This window comes from Gigantopelta aegis, chromosome 8, assembly GCF_016097555.1.
Source record: "Gigantopelta aegis isolate Gae_Host chromosome 8, Gae_host_genome, whole genome shotgun sequence".
NCBI lineage: Eukaryota > Metazoa > Mollusca > Gastropoda > Neomphalida > Peltospiridae > Gigantopelta > Gigantopelta aegis.
The window spans coordinates 9,555,934-9,574,512 of NC_054706.1; the positions used below are offsets into that span (position 1 = coordinate 9,555,934).

Genomic DNA, 18,579 nt, shown 5'->3' on the forward strand with positions numbered 1-18,579 from the left:
CGGTGTTGACATTCTTAGCCCGGGATTCTCGCCGCTAATTGGAAGACTTTCGAATTCTAGGAAGTCATATTACTCTTTGTGTATCGTCTGTGACAAGCCAAGTATGATACTGGGTTATAAACCGATCTCTGATAGGGGTGTGTCGCGCTACGTCATTTAACGAGAACGAAAAAGAAGAAGAAGAAGAGAAAAAAAGAGACAGACAGAAACAGGCAGAGATACAGAGGGGATGACAGAAAGAGAAGTCGCAAAGAGAGGAAAGACAGTAAGAGACAGAAATAAACAGAGGCGAGAGAGAGAGAGAGAGAGAGAGAGAGAGAGAGAGAGAGAGAGAGAGAGAGAGAGAGAGAGAGAGAGAGAGAGAGAGAGAGAGAGAGAGGGAGGGAGGGAGGGAGAGAGAGAGAGAGAGAGAGAGAGAGAGAGAGAGAGAGAGAGAGAGAGAGAGAGAGAGAGAGAGAGAGAGAGAGAGAGAGAGAGAGAGAGAGAGAGAGAGAGAGAGAGAGAGGGGGGGGAGGGAGGGAGAGAGAGACAGAGAGAGAGTACATAAAAAGAGAAATAAAAAAGCATACACTCTATAAAAGATCAGAGTTTAATGGTTAGCCATTAGTGAAAGAGACTTGGACATAACACCATTACACCTTCCCACTGGTTCAGGTCCGATACTGAATATCCAGTTGGGGCCAGTGGGGCCTCTTCTATCACTTTTAGTAATTTAAAATGACGTTTTACATGAACAAAATGGTCTACATGCGTATGACATAATGATAACCACCGGGAGTGCTACTTACGAAGCACGTGCGCCGGAAGATGCGCTTAACCGTTCTCACTGGCTTCCGGTGTTAGCGGTCATTAGCACTTGTTGAAAGGTAAACAAGCGCATAAAACAGTTAGATTTCTTTTATCACACACATTTTGTTATGCAAGGTTAAAAAAAAGGCAGGCACAAAAATGTAATTTTTTACAATGACACATTTTTGTTTGTTAATGACACCACTAGAATACATTGATTTATTAAACATCGGCTATGGGATGTCAAACATCTGATAAATTTAACTCGGAGTCTTCAGAGAAAATCAACTAGACTATTCCATTAGTCGCAAGAGATATTTTTATATGCACATTCCCACAGTCAGGTCAGCACATACCCTTTTGCGAACACCTCATATCATTACTATTTTACAGTGATTAATCAGTGCATGCCTTCAGAGCCGTATATATTATATCAAGCCCCATTCAAGTCTCATTTTTAAAGCAATGACGTAGGAAGCGGGGGTGGGGGGGGGGGGGGGGCAAGGGGGCAGCAATGGTTTTTATATATTGATACATGTCCGTGTTAAAGCTAGTCTGGAGTGGCAGTCCTCCTCCAAGTGGTGCAAGAGAGGTGAAACATTGTTACCGATCTCCTTGAGGAGTGGCGGTCCTTCTAAGGACGAGCACCTTAGTTGCTGTGTGTGTGTGTGTGTGTGTGTGTGTGTGTGTGTGTGTGTGTGTGTCTATGTGTGTGTGTCTATGTGTGTGTGTCTGTGTGTGTGTGTATGTGTGTGTGTGTGTGGGGGGGGGGGGGGGGGGGTTACAAAGAGTGTTTAGTGGTTCATCAGTGCTGCTAGCTAAACCCGAGACAGCTGACTACTGAATGCTAATCACAGTCGTTAGCGGAAACCCACTACATTTTTATCCATTTACAACAAGGGATATTTTATGCACTTTCGCTCAGACAGTACAGCACATTACAACGATATTTGATATACCAATCGTGGAGCACTAACTGCAACGGGGACAACAACTGATCCGCCTAGCGGGTTCGATCCTAAGACCCAGGGTCTCGGGAGAGAGCGATACCGACTGAGCTAGATTCCGCCTTCCCTAGACAGCAATCACCATACTATCTTTGCAGATACTACACCTTATTTAAAACAATCTGTAAACATACACTGGCAAAAGAACCTAGAGAAACGTGCACCCAAAATAACCATCCTCATCATCATCATCACGGGCTATATTATATCGTTCACACAGCTCTCTCAGCGGTTACGAAAGCGACCACGCGAAGGCATGTGGCAACACTTGTGACTTGCACGCAAATACAAGATAGAGCCCATGTATCGGAGTTCTCCCTGTCAGACCCATTCAGCCCTAAGTGACGAGATGCGATACGCGATACACCAGGCAATTTCCTATCAAAGCGATGGAAATTGGCCATTTGCTGAGCGCGAAACGAGCGAAACCCCACATCCCGTGGTAGTTAGCGCGCAGCAACGATGGGAGGGATATCCACGGAGGAAGACAATCGGGCGGCGCTAGCAGTGCCGAGACATTAGCAGTATGGAAGCTGTTAATCGTAATAGTATATTTTAGGTTTTATCGCCCGGTCTTGTGGAGATGAAAAAAAGTGATACGATTTCCAAGGCGTCCGCTGATGTTATCTCCTTCCAGCATGCGGTCGAGGCGCTTATGTTCACATATGATATCGCCTGTCAAAACACGCAGCAGATTGGCTTAAAGACGGCACAAGTTTCGTAACTGCCAAACTGGATGGTTGTTCGTCGTATGGTGCCAGGCAGGGGTGGATATCGTGGGAGGGTGTGTCGGAAGTTATGCCGGGAGAGGATCTAGACTGTGGCGGGCGAAGTTTCTACAGGGTCGAACCATGCTCCTCCGAAAATTATATGTAAAACATCGCTTGAGCCGGGGGTTGGGGGTTGACCCCCCCCCCCGCAAACGTCCCTGAGTCGGCAGTATCCACACCCAGAAACAAATGGGTGTCCTATCCTCCTGAATCAGTATTTTCTCTTGCACTGACTGATGAGAAAAGGAATATTATGTAACAATATTTAATGACACATCAGTATATTTTCTGCTTACTGTCAAAGTCCTGACACCTATCTCGCCAATGGCAGGCACAGCAGTATGTAATCGACTACTAGTATTTAAAGTTAGGCGCACGTTGACCTTTGACCTCGTCACCTGGTCGGATGATATTGGTGTGGTGTTACTTTGAATATGTTGATCAACAAAAGACATATCAATATTTTATTTAAAAAAAAAAATATTTTCATGATGAAATTAATTCGTTACTCTCTCAAAATGGCCCTTGAATGTTGGCTAGACATTAATAACTTCATTAAACACGAAACTAAAGGCTCCAGACTGATTATTTTAAACAAATTAGACAATGCGTTTCTTTTGTTGTTCGGTATATTTTAGGGCATTTCAATATTTAAGAGAGAGCATGCCAGCAACTTCCTTCGCATCACTATTTCCAACACCGACCAACGCTGTTGTAGTGTTATTTTAACACCTGTGCTTGATGTTTATTATTTTAAAACAAACATCATTTTAAAAATTTACTATGTTTTCTTAGAGCATCAAAACGAAACAGCAACCGACTGTAGCAACCCCAGACCTCGACTCCCAGTAAGTTATGTCTCACCGGAAACTGTTTGGCTAGACCCACCACAGGGTTCGTAAACTAGGCGTGTAAAGACTGCGTTCCATCCTAATTAAAAAACGTGAATGAAACCGGGTGTACACTACCCGTCCCCGCGTCACGTTTCAAAGATGCATGAACCAGGCACGGTATCAAAAGAAATAATCCTAGGCAATTAATCGAGCGGAAAAGGCATAAAATTGCTAATAAATCGAAACCCGCTTCCGTTACATTGAAATTCTATTTATATTCTCGTGGAAACCAAACTGTTTGCCGACTGCATTGTTGTCTTCTATGGAATGGATTAATTGCGGCAAGTAATCTCTTTGAAAGCACTTCATTTAGTGTAGCTACATTTGGCGAATCGGGACTGCTTTGGGGCGAGGGAGATTTAGTGCAAGTTATTATGGCGTTGTGTTACAATGGAGGCCAACTTGTACCAAAGTATCAAATGTTGAAATTTGCATCTGAATGGCGAAGGTGGGTCACAGGGGATCTTGGAATGTAACTTTAGGCACATGGAAACAAATCATATAGGACGGATGCTTCATCCAGCGAGGTTCAAAGGGAGTTGGTAACAGGTGAAATGGATTGTAGCTTTGGCAACAAAGAAACAGATTATATCCAAGATATCTAGTAATATCCATGGGGTTCGTAACAGGTGACGTAATCAACGCCATAAGCAACAGGGAAACGGATGATATCAGAGGGATTCATCATCCAGAGATATTCGGTGGGCGTCCAAACGGGTGATGTGGGATATGGACCGGCCTCGATTATGGTCAAGCCACCAGTTGCTCACCTAAGAAGATTTGGGTTGTTTAACGACACCACTAGAGCACATTGATTTATTAATCATCGGTTATTGGATGTCAAACATTTGGTAATTTTGACATAGTTTTACAGAGGAAACTCACTACATTTTTCCATTAGTAGCAAGGGATCTTTTATATGCACCATCCCACAGACATGATAGCACATATCGCGGCCTTTAATATACTAATCGTAGTGCACTGGCTGGAACGGGAAATAGCCCAATAGGCTACATCCTGCCCCCTGCTCAACTGAAATGATCGAGTCGTTGAATCGAAACACCTCGGTGGGCCCATTCTCTGTTAGGGTTTTCCTCCGTCATAACCAGTGCCCTACGACTGGCATGTTATAGACCGTGGTATGTACTGTCCTGCTTGTGGGAAAGTGCATACAAAATATCCCTTACTTTTAATGGGGAAAATGCAAATGATTTCCTCTGAAGACTACGTGTGAGAATTACCAAATGTTTGACATCCAATAGTCGATGATTAATAAATCAACGTGCTCTAGTGGTTTTGTTAAAACAAAATTTAAATATAGTCACCAGTGTTAAGGCTGAAATGTGCTTGGTCCCAGCCGGGTTGAGTTTTAAATCTCTCTCTCTCTCTCTCTCTCTCTCTCTCATCTCTCTCTCTCTCCTAAAAGAAGGGTCTCTCGTCACGATCTCTCTCCATGCTCTGTGTGTCTCTCCTGTCTCTCGACCGGATAGGCAGGCATGTCATATCTCTCTATATCTCTCTCTCTATATCTCTCTCTCTCTGTGTGTCTCTCTCTATCTCATCTATCGTCTCTCCACAGGGAAAGGAGCAACAGTCTCTCTGCTCTCTCTCTCTCTCTGTCTGTCTCCTCTCTCTCTCTCCTCTCTCTCTCTCTCTCTCTCTGTGTCTCTCTCTCTCTCTCTCTGATCTCTCTCTCACTCTCAGTCTATCTCTCTTCTCTATCGGTCTCTCTCTCTCTCCTCTCTCTCTCTGTTGGTCCAAATCTCTGTGTGTGTGTTCTTTCTCTCTCTCTCTTTCGTCTCTCCTCTCTCCCTCTCTCTCTCTCTCTCTCTCTCTTCTCTCTCTCTCTCTCTCTCTCTCACTCCTCTCTCTCTCTCTCTCTCTCTCTACTCTCCTCATCTCTCTCTCGCCTCTCTCGTCTCTCTCTCTCGATGAGTAAAATGATCGAAACGAATAAATATGAAAGGTGAATCTTAGAACTGTGAAACAGATCATGATAGTTTTTAATCGTGTAGCATTTTCAATATACAGATTCTATATTTATGTTGTGATGTTTTAAACACATCAAGTCCCTGCGCCTCGCCTGCTCTCTCACATCGTCTTGCAGATTTTTGAGCGTGTTTTGTAATGTAATAATTTAAACAGATTTTTGAGCGTGTTTTGTAATGTAATAATTAAATTTGAACAATAAATTTGTATTTTATTTGCCGCAATGACACACAAAGGGTCACTGAATCCAGCAACAAATAACGAAAATTCAAATGACCACATAGACAAAAAATCGAAGATGAAAGTACTTTGTGGATACCGTCAAGTTTTTGCCGAGTCAATACCAATCACAACTTCACGAGCCGCACCTGGCTTTGCGGTGTGTTTGTGAGATTTATGGTTTGGTTTAGCTTGTAAATAACACCACCTGCACAAGAACCGATCAAACTAGAGAGGAACGATTGTATGTATGTCAATGGCCATTATAAATCATTCACAAAAACCTTAAACGAATCTCTCCACTGAATGACGAATTTTAAACGGCTCACACAGCAAGTTGTTTATAGAAATCAGACAAAGATTTAAATATTTTGTTTCTTTTGCAGTTGATATTCAAATTAAAGGTGTGGCGCATTTTGTACCAGTGTGAATGAGAATGTTCATTAATTTTTACTCTCGGAATATATATTTTATACATTTTTATTTTTTTTCCTATTGTTTTTTGTTGTTTTTTTGTTTATTTATTTATTTATTTGTTTATTTATTATTTTAAAAATTGAAAACAACAAACAAGTTTATTACCCTAAAACCTAAAATATGGTAGTGTTAAGGATGGGACCGTGATATCACTATATTACAGTCATGTTATGGCAAATAATTCTACTCGGTAATGTTTCTGTTGTACGTTATCTATGGTAGGTTTGGAAATTAGAGGATGTTTAACTTCTCATAACACTACACAATCAGATGATGTTAGAAAGAAAGAAAGAAATGCTTTATTTAAATAATTCTACTCGGTAATGTTTCTGTTGTACATTATCTATGGTAGGTTTGGAAATTAGAGGATGTTTAACATCTCATAACACTACACAATCAGATGATGTTAGAAAGAAAGAAAGAAATGCTTTATTTAAATAATTCTACTCAGTAATGTTTCTGTTGTACGTTATCTATGGTAGGTTTGGAAATTAGAGGATGTTTAACATCTCATAACACTACACAATCAGATGATGTTAGAAAGAAAGAAAGAAATGCTTTATTTAAATAATTCTACTCAGTAATGTTTCTGTTGTACGTTATCTATGGTAGGTTTGGAAATTAGAGGATGTTTAACATCTCATAACACTACACAATCAGATGATGTTAGAAAGAAAGAAAGAAATGCTTTATTTAAATAATTCTACTCGGTATTGTTTCTGTTGTACGTTATCTATGGTAGGTTTGGAAATTAGAGGATGTTTAACATCTCATAACACTACACAATCAGATGATGTTAGAAAGAAAGAAAGAAATGCTTTATTTAAATGGAAAAATTGTACTGGGTTTCTTCAGAATGACCAAATGTTTGACATCCAATAGCCGATAGTTAATCAATCAATGTGCTCCAGTGGTGTCGTTAAACCAAAACAAACTTTAACCAATAGCCATTGATTTAAAATTAATATAATTAAACTATAGCGAAAGACGTTTCTAAGGGGTGCACCTCAGGGTCCCATTCCACGAAGCGATCTCAGTGGCGGATCCAGAAAATCCATTGGGGGTGGTGTGTGTAGGGCAATTTTATGTGGCCGAAGGCTACAAACGTTGTCGAAGGCATTCCTCGGATTCTCCAACATAAAAAATTAAAACATAAAATAAAATATAACTGTCGCAAAACTTTGAGCAACCGCTTTGGTTAAGCCAACGATTGGTCATCAACAATTTAAAAAGACAAAAAAGTATTTGAATGTCTTGAATGAATGAATGTTTAACGACACCCCCAGCACACCAGCTATTGCATGTCAAGCTAAGGTTAAATGCGTAAATGCAGTGATGATCAACATCAGTATAAAAATCCAAGAGTTAAAAGTTAAAACACAGTGCAAAAACTACAGGTATCTGAATATCTTGAGACCTGACGATGAATGACAGTGTCTGCCTCAAAAAGATGATGCTGCCTTACACACCAGGACTCCGCGGTCGTTTCCAGGAACTAAATCAACAGTGGATGTCGCTCGGGGTGAAAGTATCACTTCGGGATCATAATCCTTTTTGTTACTTCTTGTGCCATGTATTTACCGATCATGCCCGAGAACGAGTGGTCGAGTCGTCACCTCGTTGTGAAATCGGAGTTATTTCGCCGTCAGGACGAGGCTGCTCTATCCATTAATCTAACAGCAAATGTCAACACAGAACAAGAATTGTTCACAAAGTCAAACATTAATACAGGGGCAGAGCTAACGATTTCTTAGGAGGGGACTATCAATTCGAATTTAATTATAAAGCATTCAGAATGTAATTTATCCAGAGACAAATATATATGTTGACTTCTCTCACATTAACTACTAACAATCAGCAAATAACTCCTGTGGTGGTCAGACAGGCCATATATTATATAGATAAATAGATATACATGTATATGATATAACTGAGATATATGCCAAAGACAGCAACACCTTTTATCTCTGCCTGCTGCACCATACATGTAACATGACATGTAAAAGAGAGAGAGAGAGAGAGAGAGAGAGAGAGAGAGAGAGAGAGTTATCAGATTTATAGTCTAGGTGCCCCAAATCCCCACAATGAAGGTGCCCTCAACATCATAAACTCCTGGCTACACCAATAGTGTTTCGAAACTTAACTGAATATAAAAACCCAAAAATCTAATTAAAATGAAAGAAAATGACATAATATTTATACACTAATAATTTCCATTCTCGACATAGTGCAAATAAACGGTTTAGTAAATATGGCAGAAGGTAAACTAGTTTTAAGGGTGGAGAGCGCTGACAATTATTCTAAGAAATATATTTTTGAATTACCAGTTATTGGCGGGAGAAACAGGGTGGAGTGTGGTGGTAGTGGTGGTGGAGGTGGGTGAGGAGAGTTTGCACACCCACCAGCTTTCTCACTCCGCAACGACGCCCGTTTCCTTCCGCTTTGCCCTAGTCTAGCTAACGGGTCAGAAAAGGTCCCGACAGAAAGTGTAACTATTCGCTGGAGGACGCTATGCCAGTCTTTCAGATGATCTCAATGCCTTTCAGTAGGTGTGAAAATTCAATTAATTCGTACAAGCCCCAAAACCAACGGTGTCCGTTCACCACTTCTCCACTCTGACGTTTATTCACACATTAAACAAGTTCCTATTATACTAGAAATAACTTCATAATAGAAATATGTCTAGTATCAAAGATGGAGCTGTTTGAGTAATACGAGCTCCCTTAACAACCATACATGAAATAAATGCAACATTTTCTCTCATTTTATTTTTCTCGAAACTGCGGCTTTTAAAACTAATGTCCAGTTAATACATCTTTAATTACGTGACCTAGATAAACGTCTCTAGTTAAAGAACACCGAAGAATAGTGTGCACCAGAGTGAAAAATAACACCGATGCCCTATTCTAAATAATAGCCAGATTTAACACCTATGGACAAAGTTAAAGTTTTGTTTTGTTTAACGACACCACTAGAGTATATTGATTTATTAATCATCGTCTATTGGATGTCAAACATTTGGTAATTTTGACATATAGTCTTAGAGGGGAAACCTGCTACATTTTTCCATTAGTGGCTGAAACGGGAAATAGCCCACTGACGGGGATCGACCCCAAACCGATCGCGCATCAAGCGAGCGCTTTACTACCTGTGGTCAAGGTTACAGTCCAATCTGACGGTGCAATGAAGATTAATACACGTGTAGTGATGTCCGAGTATCATGCCTTGAGAGAGCTAGACCGACATGTATTTGGATTATCTGTCTGACTCTCCAACGGGCAGAGTACTCGGGCTATGAACGACATTGGACCTTCTTAAAGAAAGCGGACCGGCAAATTCTTAAGACACAGCAAGTGCTTAATTGAAGGATTGCTAGATATCTAGCGGCTAGTTTTGACGCGGGGTCACTAATGTCGTAAGTAATTAAGTCGGCAAACCATTATCACCTGGACCGGGTATCGTACACGCTCGTATCAATTAGTGGAACACCGGTCTGACGCTTACAGCTGACGTCTCGCTAATATAGCACAGTCCGCTGATCGCTGTGGTCAACAGGTTATGTCATCGGGCTGACAGGCACTGGGTTCGAATCGCGATACAGGATCCCACTCGGACTGGGTTTTAACGGATCAATGGGAAGGTGGAACGACACAAACCTATTTCTTTCACACCAGACAATAACTCTGGTCCTTAAAAAGGTCACATAGTCGAGGTGTATGTCAAGGACAGCCTGCTTGAGTCTTAATTCGATATAAGTATGGAAATTAAGTTCAACATCTACTGAATAGCGGACATCTCACAAATACAGCACAGTTGACTGGATGTGTAAAACCACCCAGATAGAAACAAAAGTTACTATACTCTGTGGAATTGTGTCGAAGCTATTGACATTAAGGCTGGTAGGTATTGGTGTCAAATCTGCGTACCAGCTCCCACCCAAAGTGAGTTTAATGGCTCGGTGGGAAGGTGTAAAACTATATTATCCCGATTTCTCTAACGACTAACAACTACATGTATTAACCAACTTTGCTGGACAGATAAATGAATGAAGGAATCATGGCTTCTAGATTATGGTAGCCACACTCCCATGGCTAGTGATATTCAATGTTGAGCTAGTAAATAACTACTATTGCCATGCCCGACGGCTAGGAAACATTTAGTGTCAAATGTTGCAGTTGTCTATTTTGTAAATATGAATATTCTGCCCCCAACCCACATTTTAAAGCTATATCTCTCTCCTTAGGTGACATATCTGATTTTTACTATTATTTAGTAAAATTGTATTAACTTAATGTAAAATAGGCCTAGTGAATTTTTAATCATGGCTTGTAAAAAAAATTTAAATCACTGGCTAGTGGATTTTATAAAATTCTAGAAGTCCTGAGGAATATTTCACAACACTCCAGCGTAAGGAAATACATCGACTATTCGATGTCAAATTAGATAGAAGGTGCTGGATGAGTGCCAAAGGTGTGCTTAAAACGTAATGTGATAGAATCGTGGGCTTGATGACGCTAAGGTTAGGCTATCCGGGTACCAAGGTGTCTGGTCCACGTACAATAATATTTCGTATGTCGTGCTCAAACTTAGTTTTTAGTTTTAAGAAATATATTTCCTAGGTCTCGCACCCATGAACACACTACAGAATTTAGCTTCAGAGATTATGGTTCTTTGACTTAAGTCTTTTCTATGTAATGTGTGTGAAGTTACCTAGCTAAACGGATTTGGATTTAAGGATTTAGACACCACAGGTGTTAAAGGTGAAAGCAGCGCGTGTTTCCATAACGCTTCTTGCCCATACCCAAACAGAGGGGCAAGGTAATCGCGTTTAAGATATTAACACCCACCAAACGTACCATACAGGTAGGGAGATTAGAACATGCAGGAACACACGACTAGCAAAATCTTTTTCGGACCAATAAGTGTTTTGTAATTTTCATAACAGCGTGATTATCATAATGTATGCTTCAATAATGGATACGTCTGTTTATTATTTATTACTACGTAAAAAAAAGAGTTTGGCGTTTACCTTTAGTTGGTCAACTATCGTGTGACCCTCTCTGTAAGACGCTATATAACCATAAATAAAATGTGTTGAGTGCGTCGTTAAATAAAACATTTCCTTCCTTCCTTTCCTTCTCTGCAACACTGTCGCAAAAACAGTATAAAAATAAAAATAAGATTAAGGAGACTATACTTTGTGATACTTGTGTCTCCGAGATTAAAATCGTGGTTTTTAACATCTGGCATAAATACTGCATTGGAAAATTCATTTAATTTAATTTAAATTATATAATGTTATATAATATATATATTATATAATATATAATATTAATAATCCTAATTATCTATTATCTGGTATTTAATTTTATATGCTAAACATAAACAACAATTGGAATATTAATTTTGTTTTCTGTAAGTTATTTTAAATTAATCAATTTGTGTATTAATCTTTATTAGATTTTTTTTGTCTGTTAAAATGTTCAATGGTTTGTGAAAAGTTAGGCCCATTTTGACAGTCTATTTACCGAATTAGTTTTAAAAAGTAAATATATGATACATGATTTTAATGTAATGTATAATATAGTAATATTTTAAACATGTTGAATATACAGTATATGTGATTGTTAACTATGTGATACTTATTGATAGTTTACGTAATTGTGACACATTTTTTATTGTTATTGTGCAATATAATTTTATATTATAGATATGCTAAGCATATGTCTTTTAATTATATCATACAGAAAGAATATTCAATATATTAGAAAAGCCTAAAGCAAGTCGTTTGTCTGTTGTATAATATTTATGGTTTTTAACAAAACTAAACAATGAAAACAAAACAAAACAAAAACAAAACAACCAACTGCTGAACAACCAGAAGGAAAAATAACAAGGAAAATAAAATAAAAAAAGATAAAAGCATAAAAAAAGAAGAAGAAATAAGTAATAATCAAAATTAAAAATAAATAACTTCAGATCTATTAGATAATAGCAATTACACGTATAATTCGATGAACATTTATGTAATTTAGGATGCCAGTGTTATAGATACTGATATAAATTAAATAGGTAAACAAGGTTTACGTATTAATCATATTATCTGTATACTATTTGTATTGTCAACGAGATGATATTTAAGATTTAAAAAGTGTATTAATTAAAAAAAAAAAAAAAAAAAATGTGGTGAAAAAAAAGAAAACAGAAAAAGAAGATAAACTGCTGTTAAATACAAATGAAATTAATAATAAGTGTATGTAGCACGTAATTTTGCTATTTACGCACCATAGTGCGTCTATTTAGGCGTCGAGCGCTGTGCAGTTACGGTAACACCTTTTAGAGTGAAAATAATACGTTACCTTCACCAATAATAGTGACTAGTAACACTTTTATTTAATTGATAGTTTGAGATATTTTACGAATTGTTCTATATTAATATCTATATCGTTCAAACTTTAAACATAATTATTATCAGTGCATTGTTTGTTCCGTATGACAGTGGAAGGGTCCTGCAGAGGGATTTGGGAGGACGTGTCGTTTTTGTGAGTGGCAATCCACCTATATACAAAGCACATGACTACTTCATGATAAGAATCACGAACTTGTCAAAACATCTCTTGGACTCTGCTTTCTGGAGAAATACGATTTTAGAATGCAATAGCGATTTTATTATTGAAATTCAGTTAATAAATACTCTCGTATTAAAAAATCTTTCTTGTTAAGAAGAACAATAATTCCACCAACTGAAAAAAAACCCACATGACGTGTGCTACGCCGTGTGCTTAATCATAAAACTAATCAGTATTGGCGCTAAAATAACAAATTAGCCAAGCACGTGAGCACGCGATTCCCAAATGAGTGACGTAACCTATAACCCGGTGTGCAGATCTGCCCAATGTTTGACATTTAACGAGCATCACAAACAATGAACATCCCTGGGAGACGTCAATCATTCGCCCATTCCACGTGACCGTTCATTATTCATCGACGATGGCAAACCTCCACGCGCTGTACGTCTGCTCCGCAAGTTCAAATGTCAGACGACTTTATTTGTTATCCTGCACTATCTGCAATGTGGAATATTTTGTTTGCAGCATTTTTAATCACGCGCTAATGATCTATCTATCTATCTATCTATCTATCTACCTACCTACCTACCTACCTACCTATATATCTATCTATCTGTCTGTGTATCTATCTGTATATCTATCTGTATATGTGTATGTATGTATGAATTTTATGTATGTATGTATGTATGTATGTATGTATCTATCTCTCTACCTACCTATCTATCTATCTATCTATCTATCTATCTATCTATCTATCTATCTATCTATCTGTTTATGTATGTATGTATGTATGTATGTAATTGTTTGTATGTATGTTTCTATCTATCATATATATATATATATATATATATATATATATATATATATATATATATATATATATATATAAATTAGTACATTTGCTAAATTTGACCCCACCATTTGGCCCTGGAGAGGCAGCAATCCAGACTGATTGACAGCGTGCTTGAACCTTACCTGGATATGGGCAGGTCATATACGGTATTGAGCACAACAACACTTATATATGAAGCAGGTTTTACTTCACACACTACTAGTAAATTATGAAATAAAATGACATATCTTGTCATTCTGAACAGTTTTTCTATTTTCCACTACTTATTATGAACGTGTTTTTCTCATCTCATTTTCACATCATTATTATTGCTTTACACACTATTTGATTATGTTGCTAATATGGTGTTATCTATTTTAATAGGTAGACTGCACTGTTTTTATTTTAACTGTTTTATCACAAATACATTGTAAATTATTTAAATTTTTAAAATGCTACTGGAATTCCGTTTAGTGAATGATCATGATCCATAGGAAAAAAACAACCCTGTTTATTAGCTAGAACCAAACAGTAACACAATTATATAAGTATATACACACACACACAAACACACATACACATCCCAAAATTCAACTGATATGAACAACACATCCCCAACAAAAAACATTTAATGTGATTTAACAAACTACAACATATTCAGAATATCCCTCTACACATCACCACCACCCCATCCCACCCCCCAATAAACCTTTTCCAAGATAATGCCAAAGAATGATAGCAGTAAGCTGACTGGTACTGTTACATCTGTGGTATAATTATAATAAACTATCAACAGCAAGGTCTTGAAAAAAAGCAAGTATCTGAATGGTAAAACCAGGTGATATATTCTGAGCACGTGTCTCGACTTTGTCTTCAATCATTCCACCGCGATAGCATCAGGCAAAGACCTCCGCGATTTATTCTTACAGAAATGTTGAACTGTTAAACATGCCAGGGCTGGGGAATTTCACACGCATGGCTAACAAAATGTTTAAAAAAGTAAGGGAAGTAGAAGAAAGAGGAAGACAGAAAGAAGACGAAGAAACAGAAAAAAGAGGGAGAAAAATGAAGTAGAAAAAAGAAGAAATGAACAAAAGAAGAACAAAAAGTAGAACAAACACCCACGTTTTTTAATATTAGAATAACTAATAAATAAAATAAAATAAAATAAAATAAAATAAATAAATAAATAAAATATAATTAATAAATCAATCAATCGCGGTGATGATTATCACCACAATATCTTGTTCCTGATATAATTTCTGATTGAAGTAAGGCTATCCTAAATTAACTAGTTGTTTGTCAGATTTAATTAGAGATTCTCCAAATCCATGTATGATTATTCCAGTCTTAACCAAGGATGTTCCAGACTTAACCAGGGATATTCCAGACTTAATTAGGGATGTTCTAGCTTTAGTTGAGGCAAAGCCAGAAACTATCTGATAGATTAACAAACATGTTTAATTAAGTTAATTTTGTGGATGGTTGGTTCTGTAAACAAACGATAACGACAAAACACCCACACAAAATATATTTCTCACTTGTTGCAATAATTCGTGGCATAGTTTAAAATAGCAGTTATAAAATACAACAAAGCAAATAAACAACGAATACATTATTCTAATTACGAATCTACTGCCTTTTATTATTCTAAGCATTAATATGTAGTGATATCCGACTAAATATTATTGATGATTGCAGGACGGTGGATAAGTGCATATTTGTCATTGTATATTTCATTATTCTACAAGGCAGTGTTTTAAAGAACTATTAAAGCATATATATTTTGAATAATTATATTATAAACAAATTTTTAATTAACATTTAGTTTTAAAATTTTGCATCGTTCATAGACATCTTTAGTAATCTCAGCAACAAAAAATATAATTATATGCAACAGTTATTATTGTGATTGATGTTGATATTATAATTTATATAATTTAAAATCAGTGTGTTATAGAGTGCCTAATCATTTCTTATTACCACTTCTTTTCATTTCTCAAATACAGCTAATTAAAAAATATAGTTCTATTGTTGATCTTCGTATCTATTCAAGTTCTGATTATATTTCGATTTCATTCAAATATTTTAGTTTTATTGGTTTTATAATTTTGTGCAAAATGAAAATTAAGAACTGAATAATAATGCAGGTAGAACTATTTCTGGATAGAACCTTAGAGTGTTTATAGCATGACATGTACACTAATATTTGTGTGTTATAAATAAATTAATTAAAAGCATTTGTACAGTTTGCGTGATTAACGATTAAAAGCAATTTTACAATTATTATTTTGCGTGATTTAATACCACATTTATAAAAAATAATTATTTTACGAATTAAATTACGATTCTGAACTGAAAGGTATGTCTCATAAAATATCATCGTAAATTGTGCTATGTGTATGTTCATAAATAATGTTTTAAACAAGTAATGCAAACCTCTGTACCTCGTACTCTGTACCTCAATACTAATGTCCCAACAACTTCGACAATAACTACGAGTGTCCTGTTAAAAAGTGCATATTTACCACAGGTTTTTTTAGGTAACAAATACACTATTAGAAACAACTAAACACACACACAACACACACACACACACACACACACACACACACACACACACAGATACATATAAACCACCTTTACAATTGTAAGCAAGAAATACGCCATTTTAGTGGTTATTGCTGAACACCCAAAACGTCATCAAAGTTGAAATGAAGAGATAATATTTAGCAAACGTATACTTACAAAAATTAAATAAGACTTTTCAAAAAATTATTTAAACAAATACATTACACCAAAAGCCACCAGAGACGAAATACAATTATCAAAACAACTGCTGTCAAAAACAATTCGACAATATTAAATCACTCACCAACACACTCGTTCGCATCTCTCGAGGTGGCCCTGGCCCAAGGCCGATCGTAATGGAATGGTTTGCACTTTTCACAATCGTACCCCGCTGTGTTGTGCTTACAGTCGCACATCAGTCTTCCGTCCCTGTTTGGAATGCATCTAGAGGCGTGCCCGTTGCACTTGCAACGTCCGCCGACGGCGAAGTCGGACAGAGCGTAGTAATAGCTCTCCCTGGCCCCCGCCTCATCCTTCTCCTCATCCCCGTACGTGTTGAGCTTGTTGAACACTATCATGATATCCGTGGCCGTCACCCAGTCCTGCAGCACGGGGCTGTTGTCGAAGTCGTAGGCAGACGGACGGCCTTCCAGAGTGCTGAAGGCCACCCTGGCCCCACTGAGGGGGTCTATGTTGCTGTAGGCCTCCGTACACAGCGCCTCCTGCTCATTGGCCTTGGTGACAACGGCCACGGCGTTCTTGGAATACATCTTCTTACACTCACTCGAGTAGTACTGGAAGGGTATCCACGTTTTGCCGTAGTCGACGCTCTTGTAGATGGCCATAGAGTCCGGACGGGCCGAGCAAAACTGCAAACTGATGTACGTTAATTCGTATTTTTTGTTTAACGCTAATTTCAGCGTCACATTCTTCGGGTATTGTACGAATGGTTCGGACATCCAACAGGTGACGTTGTTGGGGTTGTTGAGGTCCGTGAGGTAGCCGGTGTGATGTCGTCGTTTCGGGTGATTGGCATCGCAAATAAAACAATTCCTGATCACTTTTCCCTCTTTGTCCGAATTCGACGTGCAGTACCGACTCGGCGGTGATCCGCACGTGCTGGACGCCACAACTTCCTTCCCGAAGGCAGCGTTCACAAAATCCGGTATGCACCTCCGTGCCTTTCCGTCGTAGCAGGGGTCGGGTGGGGCCTGCTGACCCGCGAACATTTTGATGTAGTTGGACGCACACACATACTCCAGGAATATCGTGGCTAGGAGCAGTAGGTGAAGCTGAAGCAGCAAGGCGCTGCGTGAAGTCCGACCGCAGATCCACATGGTGGAGGGTAGAGTTCCTATCGCTTTACACACGGTGAATACTTACATACCCAGCTCTCACATCAAGGTGATAGGGTGGCAGCAGATCTCGCGGCGAATCCCTTTCGCAAGGTATATCATCGGAACAATTTCATTTATAATCCACTGAATAACCAGAGTAAATCCCTCTTTTAGAGGATTACCGGCAGTTTACAGAAAGGGCTCACGTTTCATAGGAGGCCACGTTTTTTCTTCTCATCTCTCATTCTCAGTGGTAACCATGCAGACCCAAACACATTTCCTCTATGTTGTTGTTGTTGTTGTCCATTGACAGAAAGGTTAGCTTCTACAACACGAATTGAACGTTCCACACACTAATAGAATAAACGTTTTAATAAAAGTATCCAGAAACGTAAGTTTCATATATCCGAAAGATAAAAAAGGTAAACCTCGATGAAAACAATTATGTTGAAATGTAATCAGATGGCTAAAGTTAGGACTGTTTGATGGTTTCACTGTCAACGAGCCGAGTATTGAACTTTTGTTCTTTTGATGCCAAACATGTCACAGTGAATTAAGTATTTGCCCCACTCCGTCCACAGTAATGCACTACTGAAGTCGGCTGCTCCTGTAGCGAGGTAGATCACACCGTTTGGATTGTGTTACCTCTTCTCATAAGTAGCCAAATGTCTGAAACGATTCTAGTAAAAAATTTTAGCGGCTCACTCCGTAGCAGACGTCAACTTGATTGGCAGGCTGGTTTCGTCACGTCACCCGTTGACAACGCCTCGGCACTCCTGGCTTCACCATTGCCGTCTGTGCCTCACACTCGGCGAACGGATACACGAAGCTCCGCCCACACCTGTCATTCATATCTAATTAACACTCAAGAGTCCGCGACCATTGATGGGGGTTTATTTTGCGGGTTTTGGAGCTAGCAACTGAATCGCTCTCTCGTCTGAGTATAACGTGCCCGTTCTCATTCAAGACACCGAGTTGCAATATTTAACGTTGTTCACTTCTTTCTCTCTCTCTGTCTGTCTGTCTCTCTTGGTATCTCTGTCCTTCTCTCTCTGTTTCTCTGTATTCCCTCCCCTCTTTTTCTCTCTGACTGTTTTTCTTTTCTCCTTTTCTCTCGCTGTCTGTA

At 38.4% G+C, this 18,579-nt stretch overlaps 1 protein-coding gene across 1 annotated transcript in view; it reads right to left on the reverse strand.

The window, feature by feature from the left end:
• Window positions 1-18,234, reverse strand: part of LOC121378783 (netrin-1-like) — a 75,736-nt gene extending 57,502 nt beyond the window's left edge. The window contains exon 1 of the mRNA XM_041507099.1: window positions 16,421-18,234. Within this exon, the coding sequence (XP_041363033.1) occupies window positions 16,421-17,453 (1,033 nt within the window). The 5' untranslated portion in view covers window positions 17,454-18,234. The remainder of the gene's footprint in view (window positions 1-16,420) is intronic.
• Window positions 18,235-18,579: the final 345 nt, after the last annotated feature.